General features: G+C 38.6%; 1 protein-coding gene across 3 annotated transcripts in view; it reads right to left on the reverse strand.

Moving 5' to 3' along the window:
• Positions 1 to 561: 561 nt before the first annotated feature.
• The window catches only part of LOC121862086, a 44,185-nt gene continuing 27,102 nt past the window's right edge, over positions 562 to 17,644 (reverse strand). For all 3 annotated transcript variants that reach the window (XM_042360029.1, XM_042360028.1, XM_042360030.1), the window contains exons 2-4: positions 17,223 to 17,278; positions 11,212 to 11,295; positions 562 to 1,207 (exon numbers count right to left, since the gene is read on the reverse strand). In XM_042360029.1, the coding sequence (XP_042215963.1) occupies positions 1,017 to 1,207; positions 11,212 to 11,295; positions 17,223 to 17,278 (331 nt within the window). In that variant the 3' untranslated portion in view covers positions 562 to 1,016. The remainder of the gene's footprint in view (positions 1,208 to 11,211; positions 11,296 to 17,222; positions 17,279 to 17,644) is intronic.

Raw genomic sequence — 17,644 nt, forward strand, 5'->3', positions numbered from 1 at the left:
ATATATATATATATATATACAGGTAAATAATTGTGTTCTTGTAAAATATCGTGTTATAGAAAATCGCGTAATAGAAATAACAGGGCTTATGGAGAAAATAGGGTTAGGTGCAGATTACTCGAAATCGAAAAAATTTAGTAGTTAGCCTAACACAAAGGATAGCACAGTCTAAATAAATGTTACATTCATATCTAATAATGAAATCATACAGTAAATGTAACACTTTACTTGATGGGGGAGAAGGGTGATTTTGAGGTTGATAAAATCGAGCTTCTCTTCAAGTGTTATATCCTTTCTTTTACGATCATCACCAGGAATTCTATCACCAGAACGCTTCTTGTTGATATTCTTCTTTACTATATTAAGCAAAAATCGCGTTATAGCAAACAAGCGTTCGCGTTATACAAATATCGTTCCTAATTCATAAATCGCGTTATCAAAACATGCGTTATAGCAGAAATCACTGTATATATATATATATATATATATATATATATATATATATATATATATATATATATATATATATATATATATATATATATATATATATATATATATATATATATATATATATATATATATATGCTGTATATATTTTTTTTAATAAACTGCTCACTGAATATTAACATTAATCCAATTTTTCTGGAATTTTGAAATTGGCTAGAATTGGGTTTACAATTACCAAGAAAATCTAAAAATTCTCAATGGATATAGACCCTAACATCCAGCTCCTATGGGACCAAGACCAGTTTCAAGGTTCCTAGGTCATCATGTTAACCCAGGCCTCCCAATAAACAATGTTTAGCTCTGCTTCCAAACACAAACTATTTTGAATTTTGTTTTTCTTAAATAACAAAAAGAAAATTTCATTATTTTGTTCTTAAATTACAAAAAGAAAATTTCATTACATAAGTGGAAAAAAATTAGCCTTACTATTTATTCAACAGGCAAACACAGCAGGTGCACTGAGTTCTGTTCCACAGGTCACATGTGATGCACAGTCTTACAGAGGTTTACAAAAGCTTTTGAATGAGGTAAGGAAGCAGAAGAAGTGGCATGAGAATGGAAGGCATAGAGGAGGAGTTACAAAGGAAACTGTTGCAGAAACAAGTGTGTTCTGATGCAATTCCTGGCAAGCCCAACGACTGACAGCCAAGGGGATAACTCTTCTCGGCACATCCCTTCTTTGTGTCTCCAAGACCCACTGGAAAGAAAGGTAACTAATGTCATGAAACCTATACTTCTTTTAAATTATATTATGACTAAAGAACAATAGTTACTAATACTGTAGTAATGGAATCCTCCCAAACATTTGTTTATTTTTCTCATATAACCATTTATGTACACTGTAATCTCCTTCACATCTCTGTTAATTCCTCTCCCAAACACCATTGTCTCATCTAACTGTTATTTATTTATTCTCTAAATAAAATCATTTACACTATTAATCACGTTAAAATGTGATGAAATGAATATTTGGCTAACTATCAACTAAATTACAGGTTGTACCTCTCTAGTCCGGCATTCTGTGGTCCGGAAACTCCCGTGGTCCGGAACGATTCTAGTTTGTCCAATAGGTAGATAGGCAGCATTTTTTTTATTTTTTTTTATCTGAATTATTATTATTATTATTATTATTATTATTATTATTACAGGAGTATTAAATTTTTGCCCCTCAGGCCCCAATGTGGGTCAGTGACCTATGCCTGGGTGGGCTAATCCCCTTAAAAAAAAAAAAGCCGCGGGAAATTAAGGTTTGTTTACATCCGGCAGTTCGGCTGCTCTCTCTCTCTCTCTCTTTGCTTGTCTATACAGAGTACAACATTTAACCCTTCACTATATATGAGCAGTAAATAAGTGTTGCTTTCATATTCTTATGTAGAGTAATGACGATATATTTTCATATGCGCGCACTTACATACGAGCAGTCTCACTTTTTTTTTACCATTAATGGTTAGCTACTTATATTGTTCCATTTATTAACATTAAATAACATTACAGGTACTTCAAGCAACCATATTCATTCTTTACATTAATTTTACTACAGCTAAACTCAGGGTCTTATTTTCTTCAGTTTTATATGTAGAACCAATCAGTCACTGGTTTCGTAAGCTTTAACATAAACAATGCCGGCAGCCGTCTCGTCTCCTCTAATATTCCACGTATTATTAATAAATTGTATTGTTAATTTTGCACACATGTACATTAATTCAATAAAAACAAATTCAGAAACATTAATTAAAATATATATGAACAGTAAATAAGTGTTGCTTTCATATTCTTATGTAAAGTAATGACGATATGTTTCAAAAGTATCTTGTCTTGCGCGCATATCATAGTCTCTCTTATTCTTTACCATTATACGTTGCTTCTTCTATTGTTCATTTGTAACATTAATAACATTACTTAAAACAACTTCATAGTAAATTTTACTACAGCTTCTAGCCAAGGTCTTATTTTCTTCAGTTTTATATATAGAACCAATTCAGTCACTGGTTTTTGCTTAATCTATGAAAACAATGTATATCTAATTTTCCTCGTATTTAATATTTCATTATTATTAATAGGGTGTATTTTTTACATAAACATTAATTCAATAAAAAAGACATTCAGTAATTAACAATAATGAATCTTTTGTACATAAGAGAAATGACGCTGTTTACACGATTAAGCACGTCGTCTGCACGTTGGCGGGCCGTTCAAACCCGTCAAAATTTTTATTTATTTATTTTTTTGTGTTCCAATAAAATACGTTAAGAATTAAAAACTCGCGAAATTTGAGAAGCTACTATACGACATTTAACCCTTCAATATGTCTTCAAAGAGACCATGACGCAGAGAAAGTGGTGCAAGTGCTTCCAGGCATAAGCACAAGTCACTATCTCTCCAGGAAAAGGGTGAATTTCCATGGTCCGGCAATTTCCATAGTCCGGTACCGGTCAGGTCCCGAGGTTGCCGGACTAGAGAGGTACAACCTGTACTTCCACAATATAGTAGCAATATTATAACTAAAATACAAATAGCAGAAAACAATTTACTGTACAGTGGTACCTCGGTTAATGAACGGTTCGGTTAATGAAATTTCAGTTAACGAATTACCTTCCATAAGAATCTTCAATTCGGTTAACGAAAAAAAATTTGATTAACAAAATCCTTTCAAACATCACGTTTTGTTGTGAGCTTCAGCTGATGGGCTAGTCTGCCAATTTAGTAATCTGTTCTATGTTTACATTCGTTTCTAATGGAGTCACTATCAATAAAGTTGTGCTCTTTAATATTTTTGCATGTTTTATATTAAAATTATGAGTCATTTTAACATTTATTTAACACATATATTATAACTGCATATATTATAATATATGCAGTACAGGGAACTAGTTTTTTGTGAGCCCATCAGATGCGTGAGTCGGCCACAAGGCGTCAGTTGGGCTTTGAAAACAGTGGAGTGAGAATCTATTTTGTTGGTGTCTTGAATATTTTTGCATTTTTCATTGAAATTATTGGTCATTCTGAACTTTAGTTAACATATTGATAATATATAGCGCAGTGCAGTGTTGAATTAAATAAAATAAGCTTGAATTACACCTCGTGAACTTAAAATTTTATTGGTGAAATGACGGCATGAAGCATGGGTCCCCTGAAAGGTGATTTCTCATCCATCCCAACTTCCTTCTCTTCTCCCTTCTCCTCCACCCCCACTTCTAATTCCCATCATCATCAACCACGAGCCTTCTACATACAAACTTCAAAATAAGTGTACTTTACTGCATTTTTTTTTACTTTGTATGTACTTTTCTGTGAGCTGGAACCTATTACCCAATATCCCATTGAAACAATGGATTCGGTTAACGAACGACTCTGTGGAACAAATTGTGTTCTTTAACCGGGGAACCACTGCTTACATTTATCTTATTTTCAACAAGTGATTGGCAAATTATTAGACCAAGACATAATTAAGCCCTTCTCCGCCTCATTGTTCCCTTGTTGTGATGGTAAACAAATTCAATACAGTAATACCCCGCTTTACGCAGTTCTCGTTTACGTGTTTCTACATTTACGCGGTACCCCGCCAGAACCGGAATTCCCGCTTTACGCGATGCATCTACTCGTATACGCGGAGAGCGGCTGGCGGTCTTCTCGCGTCACACCATTCTTGGATTCAAACCTCCCGCCATGTTGGGTAAGCGGCGCGAGTAGGTTGCGCAGTGTATGTCTTTGTTGCGTTATCGGTGACGTCATATGACGTATCGGACTGTAATTGGGCCACGCATCCTTACCTCCCTCCCCGCTAGCTGTGATTGGTTTTATGTAATAGGACGTGCCCTGCCGCAGGAGGGATGAAGCCGCTTGACCTAGCCGCATCAGTTACATCCCTCCCGGCCACACCGTGTATACCGGTATCTATTGTTCCATAAGAATGGCTGCCACCGGACCACCACCACCACCACAGAAAAACCTTGCATTACCTCGACTCAGCTGCCCTAAGCCAAAGAAGATACGACGTGCCCTAAGCTACAATGTGAAGTACTAGATTATCCAAGAGTTGGAGAAAGGAACAAGACAGGTTGATCTCGCGCGCCAGCATGGTGTGAACGAATCTACGATCCGGACGATAAAGAAGGATGCAGCCAAGACAAAAGAACACATGAACATCACAAAGTCTACAGGGGCTTCAATGATCAAGTATTGTCAGAACAAGGTGCTTCTCAAGACGGAGAATTTACTTGTGAGCTACTCGATTTGTCAGGCGGTCGACACATGGTCTGTTCAGGAGTACGCACGTTAACTGTACGCAGCAGTGTCACGTAAGATGGGAATTGCAGAGCCCAAACCCTTCAATGCTTCCTCTGGGTGGCTGCACAGGTTTAAGAAGAGGAACAAGATCACCAACATTAACATTGGTGGTGAAGAAGCGAGTGCTGACCGTGTTGCGGCTAGGAATTTTCCTGCGTTCTTACGTGAGATTATGGAGGAAGGACAGTACACCGATGACCAGGTGTTCAACATGGACGAATCCGGTCTCTTTTGGAAAAAGTTACCTTCCAAGACCTTTGTTGTCCAGTCTGCCAGCAAGGTTCGGGGTCGGAAGTTGCAGAAGGAGCGCATCACCGTCCTCTTTACCACCAATGCCTCCGGTTCCTGTAAACTCAAGTTATCAGTGATCCACACAGCCCGCAAGCCACATGTCTACAAGAACATGGACATGACCAAGCTAAATGTCCACTGGCTGACCACACGTAAGGCGTGGATGTTCTCTACTCTGTCCCTTTCCTGGTTTGATGACTGTTTCGTTCCCGACGTGAAGAAATTCTGTGAGCAACAGAATGTTCCATTCAAGATTTTGTTGCTACTTGGCAATGCACCAGGACACTCGCGCCTACTGTTGGATCGTCATCCCAACATAAAAGTGGTCTTCCTTCCTCCCAACACTACGTCATTAATCCAGCCCATGGACCAAGAATTGATCTGCAATGTGAAAGATGCATTCTCTGCAAAGAAGTTTAAGCTCCTGAACGACTATACCAACACCAAGGATGAGTTGCGTAACCTGGGTGACACCGATAGCAAGAGTGAAGAGGACGAGGAACAACAGTTGGCAGAGCAAGAAGTTCTTGTGAAACACTTTTGGAGGAAATTCAACGTCAAGAAAGCTGTGTACTGTGTACTTCTTGGTGGAGGCATGGGATCAGCTGTCTGTAGCAACGGTTTGTCACGCATGGAGACATGTGTTGCAAGGTATCCCAGGTGGGAGGCAGAGTCAACCTGTGACTGGTGAGGTTCAGACTGTTGCAGTAGCAGTGGACCTTGCCGGAGAAGCTGCGCAGAGTGTTACAGCTGCAGGCTTCTCCGAGACCACCAACAAAGACATCCCGGAGGTGATCAGGGATCCTGAGGTGATCAGGGATCCTGAGGTGACTGCCGACGAGATGTTAGAAGACGATCACGTTAGTGAAGAGGCAGGTGGTGCGTCATCCCGAGAAGAACACAAGTTATCGCATGGTAATGTAAGGGGTGCCATCGAGTGTGTAGAGAAACTGAAGCTCCTCCTTTCCGACAACCCTGACGATAACCGGTATGAAGTCTTCACTACCCAGCTGTTGCAGACGATGGAGCCGTACATCAAGGTGTATCATGACAACATCTACACTAGCCGTCAACAAAGCATTACCGAGTTCTTCGCCCGCAACCCACCACAGCCAGCCCAAGCCAGTGATAGTGACAGAGACAGAGATGGTGACTGAGGGATTTGTCAGGGAGGCCCTGATAAGTGTGGATGATAGTGATGGTGATTTACCTGAGGGCCAGTAGCCTGCCCTCTGCCGACCCATCTCTTCTACTAACGTAATTGTTAAACCTAACCTTGATTTTTCCTAACATAACCTAACCTTAGGTTAGTAATAAACCTTGATTTTTTAAAACATAACCTAACCTTACGTAAGTGTTAAACCTTGAATTTTTCTAACCTAACCTACCATGTCATGTGTTAAACCTTGATTTTTCTTTTACCTGGTACAGTATATTATTTTTTTATTGATATTTCTCTTCTATATTATGTGTGTGTGTGTGTGTGTGTGTGTGCATACCATCATAAAGTTAAGATGTTATTTTTACTAAAATGTACGTATTGCATCGGGAAAAAGTGGAGTTTGGGGGTCGGCCCAGTCTCTATTTCAATTAATCCCATGTGTTCTGTTGTTCACTTTACGCGTTTCCCGCTTTATGTGGGCCTCCGTGGGTTCAATTGACCGCGTAAAGCGGGTTTACACTGTATATATAAATAAAGGAGGCCAGTTCACCCTGATGCTGCATGGCCTTGACACTCTTTGGCAACATGATTTCAGTACAGTCGACCCTCGTTAAAACGGACTAATAGGGGGGAGAAGGGTGTCCGTTTAAGCCGATTGTCCGATTTAGGGGTCAATATTGCATAATATTGCATTAATTTCAAAGAAAATGCAATGAGTTTGTCCTTAGCCTTGCATATGTCCGAAACTGTTTGCTTTTTAACACCATACTCGTCACAAACTCTAGCCACCAAAGCACCAGCCTCTAACTTCCTTATAAGTTCCAGTTTTTGGTTCACAGAAATGGTCACATGCTTCCTTTTCAGCGTATTACTCCCCCTTGAAGACATGATGTAAAATACAAGGCTGAAAGATGCCTAATCACTGAAATATCAACGAAAATTGTGGGGCAACACAACACTGATACTCAAATATGGCGCTAAGTCAACAATGACTGGCGGTCTGGCGTGCGCGCCATCTGTCGGACAATCCCAGAACCAGAAATTTGATACGGACAGTCCCTCGCTTAGTTCAGATTTCGTCCGAATTATCCGAAATCCGCATTAAAGGGGTCCGAATTAACGAGGGTCGACTGTACACACTTACTTTCCTTCTCAAGTATTTGTGTTATTTTTTGTCCCAAATCTTTTATCAAGACCTATAGCAGTGGATTTTAATTGGACAAACTCTGGATGACCCCAGCCTATGATATATGGCTAAAACAAGTAAACCAAACAGATTTGTTGTATACTGCCCAACAATACAATCCTTTGACACATGAAATATACTGTAGTTGTTGTATACTGCCCAACAATACAATCCTTTGACACATGAAATATACTGTAGTTGTTGTATACTGCCCAACAATACAATCCTATGACACATGAAATATACTGTAGTTGTTGTATACTGCCCAACAATACAATCCTATGACACATGAAATATACTGTAGTTGTTGTATACTGCCCAACAATACAATCCTTTGACACATGAAATATACTGTAGTTGTTGTATACTGCCCAACAATACAATCCTTTGACACATGAAATATACATGAAATATACTGTAGTTGTTGTATACTGCCCAACAATACAATCCTTTGACACATGAAATATACTGTAGTTGTTGTATACTGCCCAACAATACAATCCTTGACACATGAAATATACTGTAGTTGTTGTATACTGCTCAACAATACAATCCTTTGACACATGAAGCAGGCCACACGGAGGCGAATTTTTTTTTTTGAGTTTGAAAATCGCCCATGGTAATACGATGTAGTTCTATGTGCAGAATCATGTGATATCTTCATAGATTTGAAAAGCCATTTTTGCTAGGTAAATTTTAACTTGGAAATCTTGGGTGAAAATTCAGTATTCCCAATTCTCACTAACACCACCAAAGAGTTTATTTAAAGTAAAGTAAATGTATCAGGTTAATTTTATTAGGATGAAAAATCATCCAGAATAGTGAAACGAATGATTCTGACACATTTATTAAATTTAATATTCCTTTAGAAACAAAATCATCAAATACAAAACCTGCCTTTATTTACTATTGCACTCCCTGTGTTGCTGCACAATTATAGAGAATATGTCTTTGTTTGCTTCTACTTTATCACCTCCTTGCTGACCACCTGAGCTCTTTGATGTAGCCTTCCTCCTGGCTGCACACGTGATTGCTGGCCTTCGCCACTTGCTGTACACAACTTCTATACTTGGGTGTGCTAAGGCTGTAAGTAGACATGCATGGGGTTGTCCAGAAAGCTCTGACTTGAATATTGTGAGGCTGCAGGTAAGAGGGGCTCACTGTCAGCCTGATGTTATCCAGGATCTATGAGATCAGTGAGGTCTTGGCATCCAGATTGACTTCAGGAGTCTTCCTGGACCCTGAAGGAATTGCCACTAACTGATTCTGGTGATGCCTTCAGATCCTCCTCATAAGTCTCATATCCAAGATCTTTTTGATCAAGCATTTCTCTCCTCTCATCTCTCATTGCAGAGCATATTGTCTGTGCAGAATCGCTCGATGAGCATACTGTAAGATCTCTCACAGTCTGCTCCAATCTGAACAATTTCCTTGGCTGACTTTCAGGAGCCTGCCAAGAGAATATGCCTTGACCTCGGAGAACGATGACTTGACCTTGTGTTGAAACCAATTTGGCAAGTAGACACTCACGTATGAATTGGACAATAAGTCTCAGGTTGTGGAAGTTTGGTTCCTTTCAGTTTATGCGATGAGCGACCCAAATTTGCAGGAACCTGAGATGCCAGAGCTTTACCTAGAATGTGAGACTGGACCCATTCCTGCAGGTAAGCAAGTTCATCAGGCATGACCTCAGTTTTGATGGAAAATCGCAAATCATGTAACCATAGTAATTGGTCAGCACTAGTCGTCAACGACAGTATGTGCAAGCTCACCCAGTGAGGGCCAACTGTGATTTTTTCAAAGCTCGGATTTATTTCTAACTCAGTAAGAAAGTCCAGCATCTTGCCAAGAGTGACCAGACCATCTTCGTTGTTTGAAAGAGTCTTGCCATCCAGCCCTCGGATCAGATGTCTGAGTGAAACTCTGTTGTGAGGTCACAAACAACCAGACCAGCCCTCTCCCAATCTCTCTGCTCTATCCACTGCATGACTCTTGCCACTCTTGTGTCTGTTGGTGCTGTCTCCCTCCAATGGCCTGCAGGGTCTGCCTGATGCCTCTCCTCTGAGCCAGTTCACAAATGTTATCTGCCACTATCTCAGCTGGTTTCCCTGATGTCATCTTTTCTGGAGGTACCACAAATACTTCCCTCCCGTTCACTGCAGCAGAGCAGGTTCTCCTTCCACCTCATAAGAGGGAAACAACTTGTCAGAATCTCCAACCTCTCATGAACACTTTAGTCATCCTTCCCAAACAAAGAACAAAACAATTGATTCCATTTTCTCTTATCCTTATCAAAACTCCTCTTTTCTAGGTTACTGACAAGTTTCTCTGAGCTCTTACTTTGTTATGATCATCATCAGGCACATCACTGTGTGTTATCAAACCACTCATCAATCCAGAAGTACAAGCAAGCATTTCTGCAGTTTCTTGAGATCTGCAAAAGTCAAGATGCTGGCCAGCCATGTCGATATCTTTTCCTATTTCCAATCTTATGCCCAAGGTTTGGGATCATTATTTTCTGGGTAGGGACAAAGTCACTATTCTCCTGGTCAGCACTTTGATTAGCCATGGGAAGCTATTAAATCAACCACGGACTCCAATCATCGGCCTTTTACCTCACCCCTGCCTTTCTCAAGTCTCTTCCTTCGGCAATTGTTCTGTAAGTTTCCTGTCTTTGGACTGGAATATCTGGCTAAAATCATGAGAGCCCCTTTATATCAAGTGTCTTCTCTCTGTGCTTTGACAATGCCAGTTCGATCACACGTAATCTTCAGTTCACGTTGCAAATACAGGAGATGGGCCTTGATTTAAAAGTCACGCATCGCATCCAAACTCAGGACAGAGAACAATTGGCACGGTAAGTAATGCCAAATAATCTGGGTCCAGTTGTTAGTAAAGCTGTCTCCAGAATTCGTAAAAGCCTTCTCCAAGAGAGATATTCTTGCCTTTTCCCAACTGTGTTAGCAGTCTCTCTCACTAATCTTTCTTTCTGACTTGTTATGACTGAGGCTTGAACTGAGTCGCGCAGCCAGAGGTACTTCGTGCTAAGACAGCTGGCTGGCAAGCACCGGCAATGTCTTTGCTTTTCAGTAAGTTCTTTTGGTTCTTTTTCACTGATTTGCCTGATTAAACACCGTGATCTCAAAGCATCTCTAAATGTAGGCAACTCCGATTTCCGCAGTTTTCCCAGACTCATAGTGCGACTCGAGATGGCTGATTTTTGGTTCCCGCCCGACATGCCGCCATCGTAAATATTATCAACTTATAAATGCATCAGAATCTGAAATAAAAAATATTATGATGGGCTACAAGAATGAAGTCAGAAAGCAATGTCTACTATTTAATTGTAATGCACTAATGCAGCTTGCACGTTAGATTTTCGATAAATTTAATGCTAAAATCGCACTTAGCAAAGGTTGCCAAAAAATATTGAAACTGAAATTACTTTTCTGTTTATATATACTCTGCAATCCATTTATGTGGTGGGCCATTAGTTTTATTTGATCTTCCCTCCTATGACACACCCTAACACTGTAGTTGTTGTATACTGCCCAACAATACAATCCTTTGACACATGAAATATACTGTAGTTGTTGTATACTGCCCAACAACACAATCCTTTGGCACATGAAATATACTGTAGTTGTTGTATACTGCCCAACAACACAATCCTTTGACACATGAAATATACTGTAGTTGTTGTATACTGCCCAACAACACAATCCTTTGACACATGAAATATACTGTAGTTGAACTAAAAGAAGCAATAACTCACAGATGTTGCCACCAACAGAGAAGCAGGACCCTGATGGGCAGAAGGTCACCCAAGAGTCAGTGTCATAGCACAAAAATGCGACAGCTGCAAAAAATAATATTAATATAATAAGACAATCATGTAATAATGAAGAAAACAGTACAGAGCAAGACCATTTCATGAGAATACAAGTGAGCAATTATAAAAAAATAAATAAAAAATAAAGTTTCTGGAGAAAAGGGAACCTACACAGGCCAGTGACCTTCCACTTGGCATAGCCACCTCTAGTTTGGGTAAGCATTAGGTAAATAAATAACATACATGGGGGTTGATTATAATCACAATCAAATGATCAGTTGATGTGATTATGATATAATGAATCAAATAATTTTTTGTAATACAGGTTGACAATCCCTTATCCGAAATCCTTGGGGCCAAAGGCATTTCGGATTTCGGAATTTTTCGGTTTTCAGAATGGTTAGTGTTATTTTATTAATTTTTTTTTTTTAATGTGTATTAGCCCACCCAGGCATAGATCTCTGACTCACATCAGGGCCTGGGGGGCGAAAATATAATAAAAATTATAATAATAATAATAATAATAATAATAATAATAATAATAATAATAATAATACAGTGGTCCCTCGGTTAACGAGATTTCGGTTAACGAGTTACCTTCCATAAGATTCTTAACTTCGGTTAACGAGCAATCCCTCGATTAACGAGTTTCTTACAAGCCGACCTCAACAAGTTTTCGCTTGCATTTGGCGGCCCACCAGCTGTAGTATTAGTCTGCCAATACAGTAATCGGTTCTAGGGCTCATATTCCTAACCATTTTAGTAAATATCAATAAGTTTATACCATTCAATAATTTTAAAAGTTTAATATTAATTTTTTTTAGTCATTTTAACAATTATTGAACATAATTGAAGGTAATGAAACTAGTTTTATGCGCGCCATCCAGCCTGTCAACACACCACACAGGCGTCAGTTTCTGTGTCTTTTCAGGGGAGGTAACATCTTGCTTGAGACTCTCTTAAACTAAATGCTTTTTTTCTGTGTTTGCAAGCAAATTATTGGTCATTTTGAAGTTTATATTACATATTGACAATATATAAAGCAGTGCAGTGTTGATTTAAAGAAAATAATCTTGAATTACACCAAGAGAACTAAAATTTTATGGGTGAAATGGCGCCATGGGGCGACTTCGCTTCCACCCCTATGCCTTCTCTTCTTCCTTCTCCTCCACCCCCATTCTAGTTCCCATCATTCATCATCATCATCCAGGAGCCTTCTACATACACTTTTCTACCTTTTATGTTGAATTTAGGCAATTTTCGGTGAGCTGGAACCAATTACCCAAAAACCCATTTAAACAATGGTTTCGGTTTACGAGTTTTTCGGTTAACGAGCAACCTTCTAGAACGGATTGTGCTCGTTAACCGAGGGACCACTGTAATAATAATAATAATAATAATAATTCATATGTCTAGGTCGTGTTTCTCACTTTTGATCTTTTTTCATTCTTGTATTTCTTTACTGTATTATTATTATTATTATTATTTTATTATTACAGTACTCCTGTATTATTGTTATTTTTATTAATTTTATTTTATTATTATTATTAATGTTATCATACTTTATTTTGGTTTATTTTTATTCAAATTTTTATTTACTATGAATAATTATTATTATTATAATTATTATTACTATTACATTTTCGCCCCCCAGGCCCTGATGTGGGTCAGTGATCTATGCCCGGGTGGGCTAATCCCTGGGGAATATTGCCCCGCTAAATGCCTTTCGGATAAAGGGTTGTCAACCTGTATAATCAGTATCCAAATCATGGTTTTTTAAATGTACATTATAGCAACAGATGTACAGTTGCCCCCATTTATAATGGATACAGTGGCTGCCGAGTATTGTGAGGTGTGGCACCATCGCCCACCAGACAACAGATAAGAGCCAAAGATGTTCTACTTGGTAGTCTATATTAAAACTATAACCTTGGTCTAGTTACAAAAGTGAGGGTAGTTCTGCCCATTCTGCTAGAGTTACTACGACATTTACAAACAGTGGTGCTACATCTCTCAAAACACACCAGCCACTGTAAAGGTTATAAATGGAGGCAACTGTATGTTTCTGTAATGTATGCATGGCTCCACTCCACTCATTCACTCCTTGATAAACCGACAGTGATCTTGGTCACTAAGGGCCCTCCCATTCTTGACCACTTCAACGAATTTTCTACTGCTGATACCAGTGCTCAAGCAAAACGGAAGTGCAAATATGTACTGTGGTAATTTCAGCCACACTTCAAACTTTCATACGTATATGAAGGTAAGCCTTAATTTTTTTTAGTTTGTTGAAAGTGATCATGTACACTACAATACTGGTATATTTTCATAACCCCAGGCAGCCAAGCCTATACTGTAGTAGCAAAGATGGCTTCCAATCCTGGACCAAGCATCATCCAGAGATTGCCATAGTCACCATTATAGGTTCCATCTCCTGGCCAGCAATCTTCTCTCACTAACCTCAGTGTTGTCAATAGTAAGAAAAAAGTGGAGTGACAGTGACTCCCATCAGAAAGATACAACTCAGCTGATAGTTAACTACATTGCCAGCTCCCTTCAGCCTCTCTAGGGTTGAGGATACTGAATCCTAGGCCTTGATGGACAAGGCTCAGCCCTCTTACAGCATTTCAACCTGCAAGTACCTGAGCAGCAAACTTCTGCCTGCCCAAACCTTTATTTGTCACCCACATCTCACCAAACACTTTAGTTCTGCCATTCATGCATTTCACAACAGCAGATCTTTGGACCAGCAAAGATATGCATTCATCCACTGGAATTACATGCCACTTCACCAAGTTTTTCAAACTCCAGTTTGCCTGCAGGTTTAAAGGTTCTCACACCACAGAGAAGATTCATGCTACCTACAGTGAGATTATTGTAAGCTTCAACCTCGAAAACAATGTCTTCACTACTGTAACGGACAGTGCCAGGTACATGTTGAAAGCATTCGTGACTATTCCTGGATTAAATGAGGATGCTGATAATGCAGATGACAGTGACGATAAAGAATACAAAGTTAACATTCCAGCAGACACTGACCAAGTCCTGAGGCTCATGCCTAAGTAAGTTCAATATTTTCTTCACAACTTACAAAATGCTGTGAAATACAGTATGGTCTAGACTAGAGGAAACTGGCTCTGAATTCATCACCACTGCTAAAGCTAACAAACATCTGGAAATGAAACTGATGCCCTTCTGTACTGGCAACAGAACCAGACAATCTTCCTGGAGCTCACTATACTATCACTCTGCTACCAGCCCAAACCAGCACCTTTAGCTTCATTAGAGACTTTTGTCCATCACTGGAAAAGTTATCCAGAACACTGCAAACTATCAAATGCCCATTTTGAGGAGCTCATGTTTCTCAAATGAAACATGCATATGAACTAACTCTGTAAATTTGCCAATTCCTGATTCACTGTATAAATTGTATTATAATTCATACAAAAATAAAGAGTACTGTAAAGTATATATATCTACTGTACAATACGAGTTTTTGACAAACATAATCAAAATTGGGTTCCATAAGCATGACTGTTGTTAGGGACAGTGTGGATACAGCACACTATATACTAAGCTTTCAGTACACAATGAGGCAGCATGGCCGGTACTGCACTCCACCGCATTCACTTCCTCAAGCTGTAAACTTATGTATCCATTTACAGCTGAGTGAACTAGGACAGGAGGCAAGTGCTGTATCCACCCAACCACCACACTCCACAAACATAATACAGTACTGCACTGTACAGTAAACCAATAACACAGTCGTATTACCGTATATACTCGTGTATAGTTTGAGTTTTTAAGACCAAATTTTTAGGCAAAAAATTGGGGGTCGTCCTATACATGCATAATAGTTTTGTTAGGTTGAACCCGTGCATGATGGGAAGGGCGAGGAGCAACTTTTAGCTTCAGACATGAAAAATATTTACCATTTACTGCCAGTAAACAATGGAAACGTAAAATATGTACCAATAAGTAATGAAAAGTTGTGCAGTTCCTTCAGTAAATGAAGCTCACCAACTTACAATAGGCTAAAATTACCTTACAACGTGCTTTCAGTAGTCTATGTTGAAGTTCTTAGCACAGGCTAACTTATCATATCATATACGGTATCACAGTTCTCATTGATCTACAAAAAATACCGGTAATAAAAACCTTTTCGATATTTCACACTTAATATAATAGCCGGTAATCTACTTCAACCTCCTATTGTTTACAACGACGCATGACGCACCACCAGCTGTATCACCTAGACGGTACACGTGTTTTTCGAATAATTTTCAGTTAAAAAACTGTTACATCACATGTATATTTTACCTTAACTGTGCCTGAATGAATATGTTCTCGGAAATAAATAGTAGTTTTGCTGAAACGTGATATATTTTAATGTAAAATAGGATAAAATACATGACGAAAACAAAAGATTTTACCTAACCTTCCGATGTTCAAGAGAAGTGACTCGTTTTTTTAATAGTTTTTGGTTAAAATATTGTTATATTACAAGGGTATTCTATTCATACTGTGCTTGATATAATGCATTCACGGAAATGTAATATTTTTGCTGAAATGACGTACGTATTACAGTGGAAAGTGGGATAAAATTGTGATGAAAACAATGACTTTCGCTTTCTTTCGTTCAAAAGATGTTACCGTAATCGCTTTTCGAATGGTTTTCCGTTAAAAAACTGTTGTATTACGATAATATTCTATCCTAATTGACTTGAATAAATACTTGAATGGAGATATACAATATTTTTGTTGAAACTACCCGCGTTTCAGTGTAAAGTGTCGTAATAATAAATGGTAAACAATTTGCCTTCGGCACTCGTGTTTCATGCACGGCGAGCCTCAGTTTATAGGACGTAGAGCGTTTTTACTGAAGGTTTTGTTGTTCCATTACCCTCAAAAACGTTGGTCGAACTATAAACGAGGAATATCGTAAATTAACGATTTCTTGGTCAAAAAATCAGGGTCGACCTATAAACGAGGGGGGGTTATAGACGAGTATATACGGTACTCAAAACTCCATAATTTTAGTCAGCCATAGTCATAATCAAACATATTAGCAATAAACAATCCTAATCATTATTTTTAAAGCCCTGTAAACATTATCAAATCACGATCAAGATTTTTCAAGGCTCAGTCATAATCAATTGAAAATGTTATCATGCCTGTAATTAAAATCATAATCAAATGATACAATCAACCCAATGTCTGGTAAATAACCCCTTCAAGAACAGCGTAGTGTAGCATTTAAGTATTTTATTCTGGCTAATGTCAGACAATTTTATTCAGCCAAGATAAACCCCTGCCCTTTAAAGGGTTAATCCTATCTCAATTAACCCTTTAACATGTTACCCCATGTTAGTTCACTGGTGTACCAAATGTGGTACTTCATTATTGTGTATTGGTACACCATTGGCTATCCTGCATTCAATACATGGGTGGAAGAGTATGCTAAATAAGGTTGTTCAGTACACAGTCGTATTTATTATTATGTGATGTGTTGGGCCACTGGTGAGACACTACTACTACTGCACCATGACCATCCTTAGCCCAAAAAACTCTACTCAAATTTTTTAATTTAGATGACTCGGAAATGTGTGGGAGGGCTCCGTTGCCATAATGCGGGTAACGTGTTAAAGAGCAGTGTTGCATTTACAGTATTTTATTCTGGCTAACACCAGATGATTTTAATCAGCTAAATTGCCTCCCAAAGGGATAAGATAAATAAGGGAGGTGAAGCACCACGTGTGTGGTTAGGAATGAATATATTAGGGGAAGAGAGAGGACGTGAAAAATACCATCATATACCCAGCCAGAAAGTTACTTCATATAAACTTGAAAAATACCTGTCTTTTAACAAGACTGTACTGGCTACACTGTACTTGCATGTATGATGTACAATATTAGTATGCAAAGAACACACATTATATGTGTGTATTGCTCACCTCCTTGGAGAAGTCCTAGGAGAAGGATGACACTCCCTACAGTCTTCATGGTCCTCCTGCAACATAATTTAACATTACAGTAGTACAGTACTGTAGTCCCAAATCCTCTGCACAAAAAGTTCAAGCATTACAATCCATACAAATAGCTTATCCAAAAAATAAAAATGTCAAATAAGAAGTTGAAAATTGCAACAGGGACATAAATTGGAAGTTTTAAGATGGTTTGATGAAAGAGAACTTTTTCTCCAGAACCTAACCCCCTATATGCAGTATATTTTGGGGGACAAATCACTTTTTTTTTGTTAGGTTAGATTGGTTAGTTGGTTCCTTTGGTATGAGAATAGGTCAAGTTAGGTTGGTTGGTTTGTTCCTTTGGTATGAAAAAAGGTTATTTTTGGTGTATTACTCAAATCTGTCCTTAA

This window comes from Homarus americanus, unplaced genomic scaffold, assembly GCF_018991925.1.
Source record: "Homarus americanus isolate GMGI-L3 unplaced genomic scaffold, GMGI_Hamer_2.0 scaffold25013, whole genome shotgun sequence".
In the NCBI taxonomy this organism is placed as follows: Eukaryota; Metazoa; Arthropoda; class Malacostraca; order Decapoda; family Nephropidae; genus Homarus; species Homarus americanus.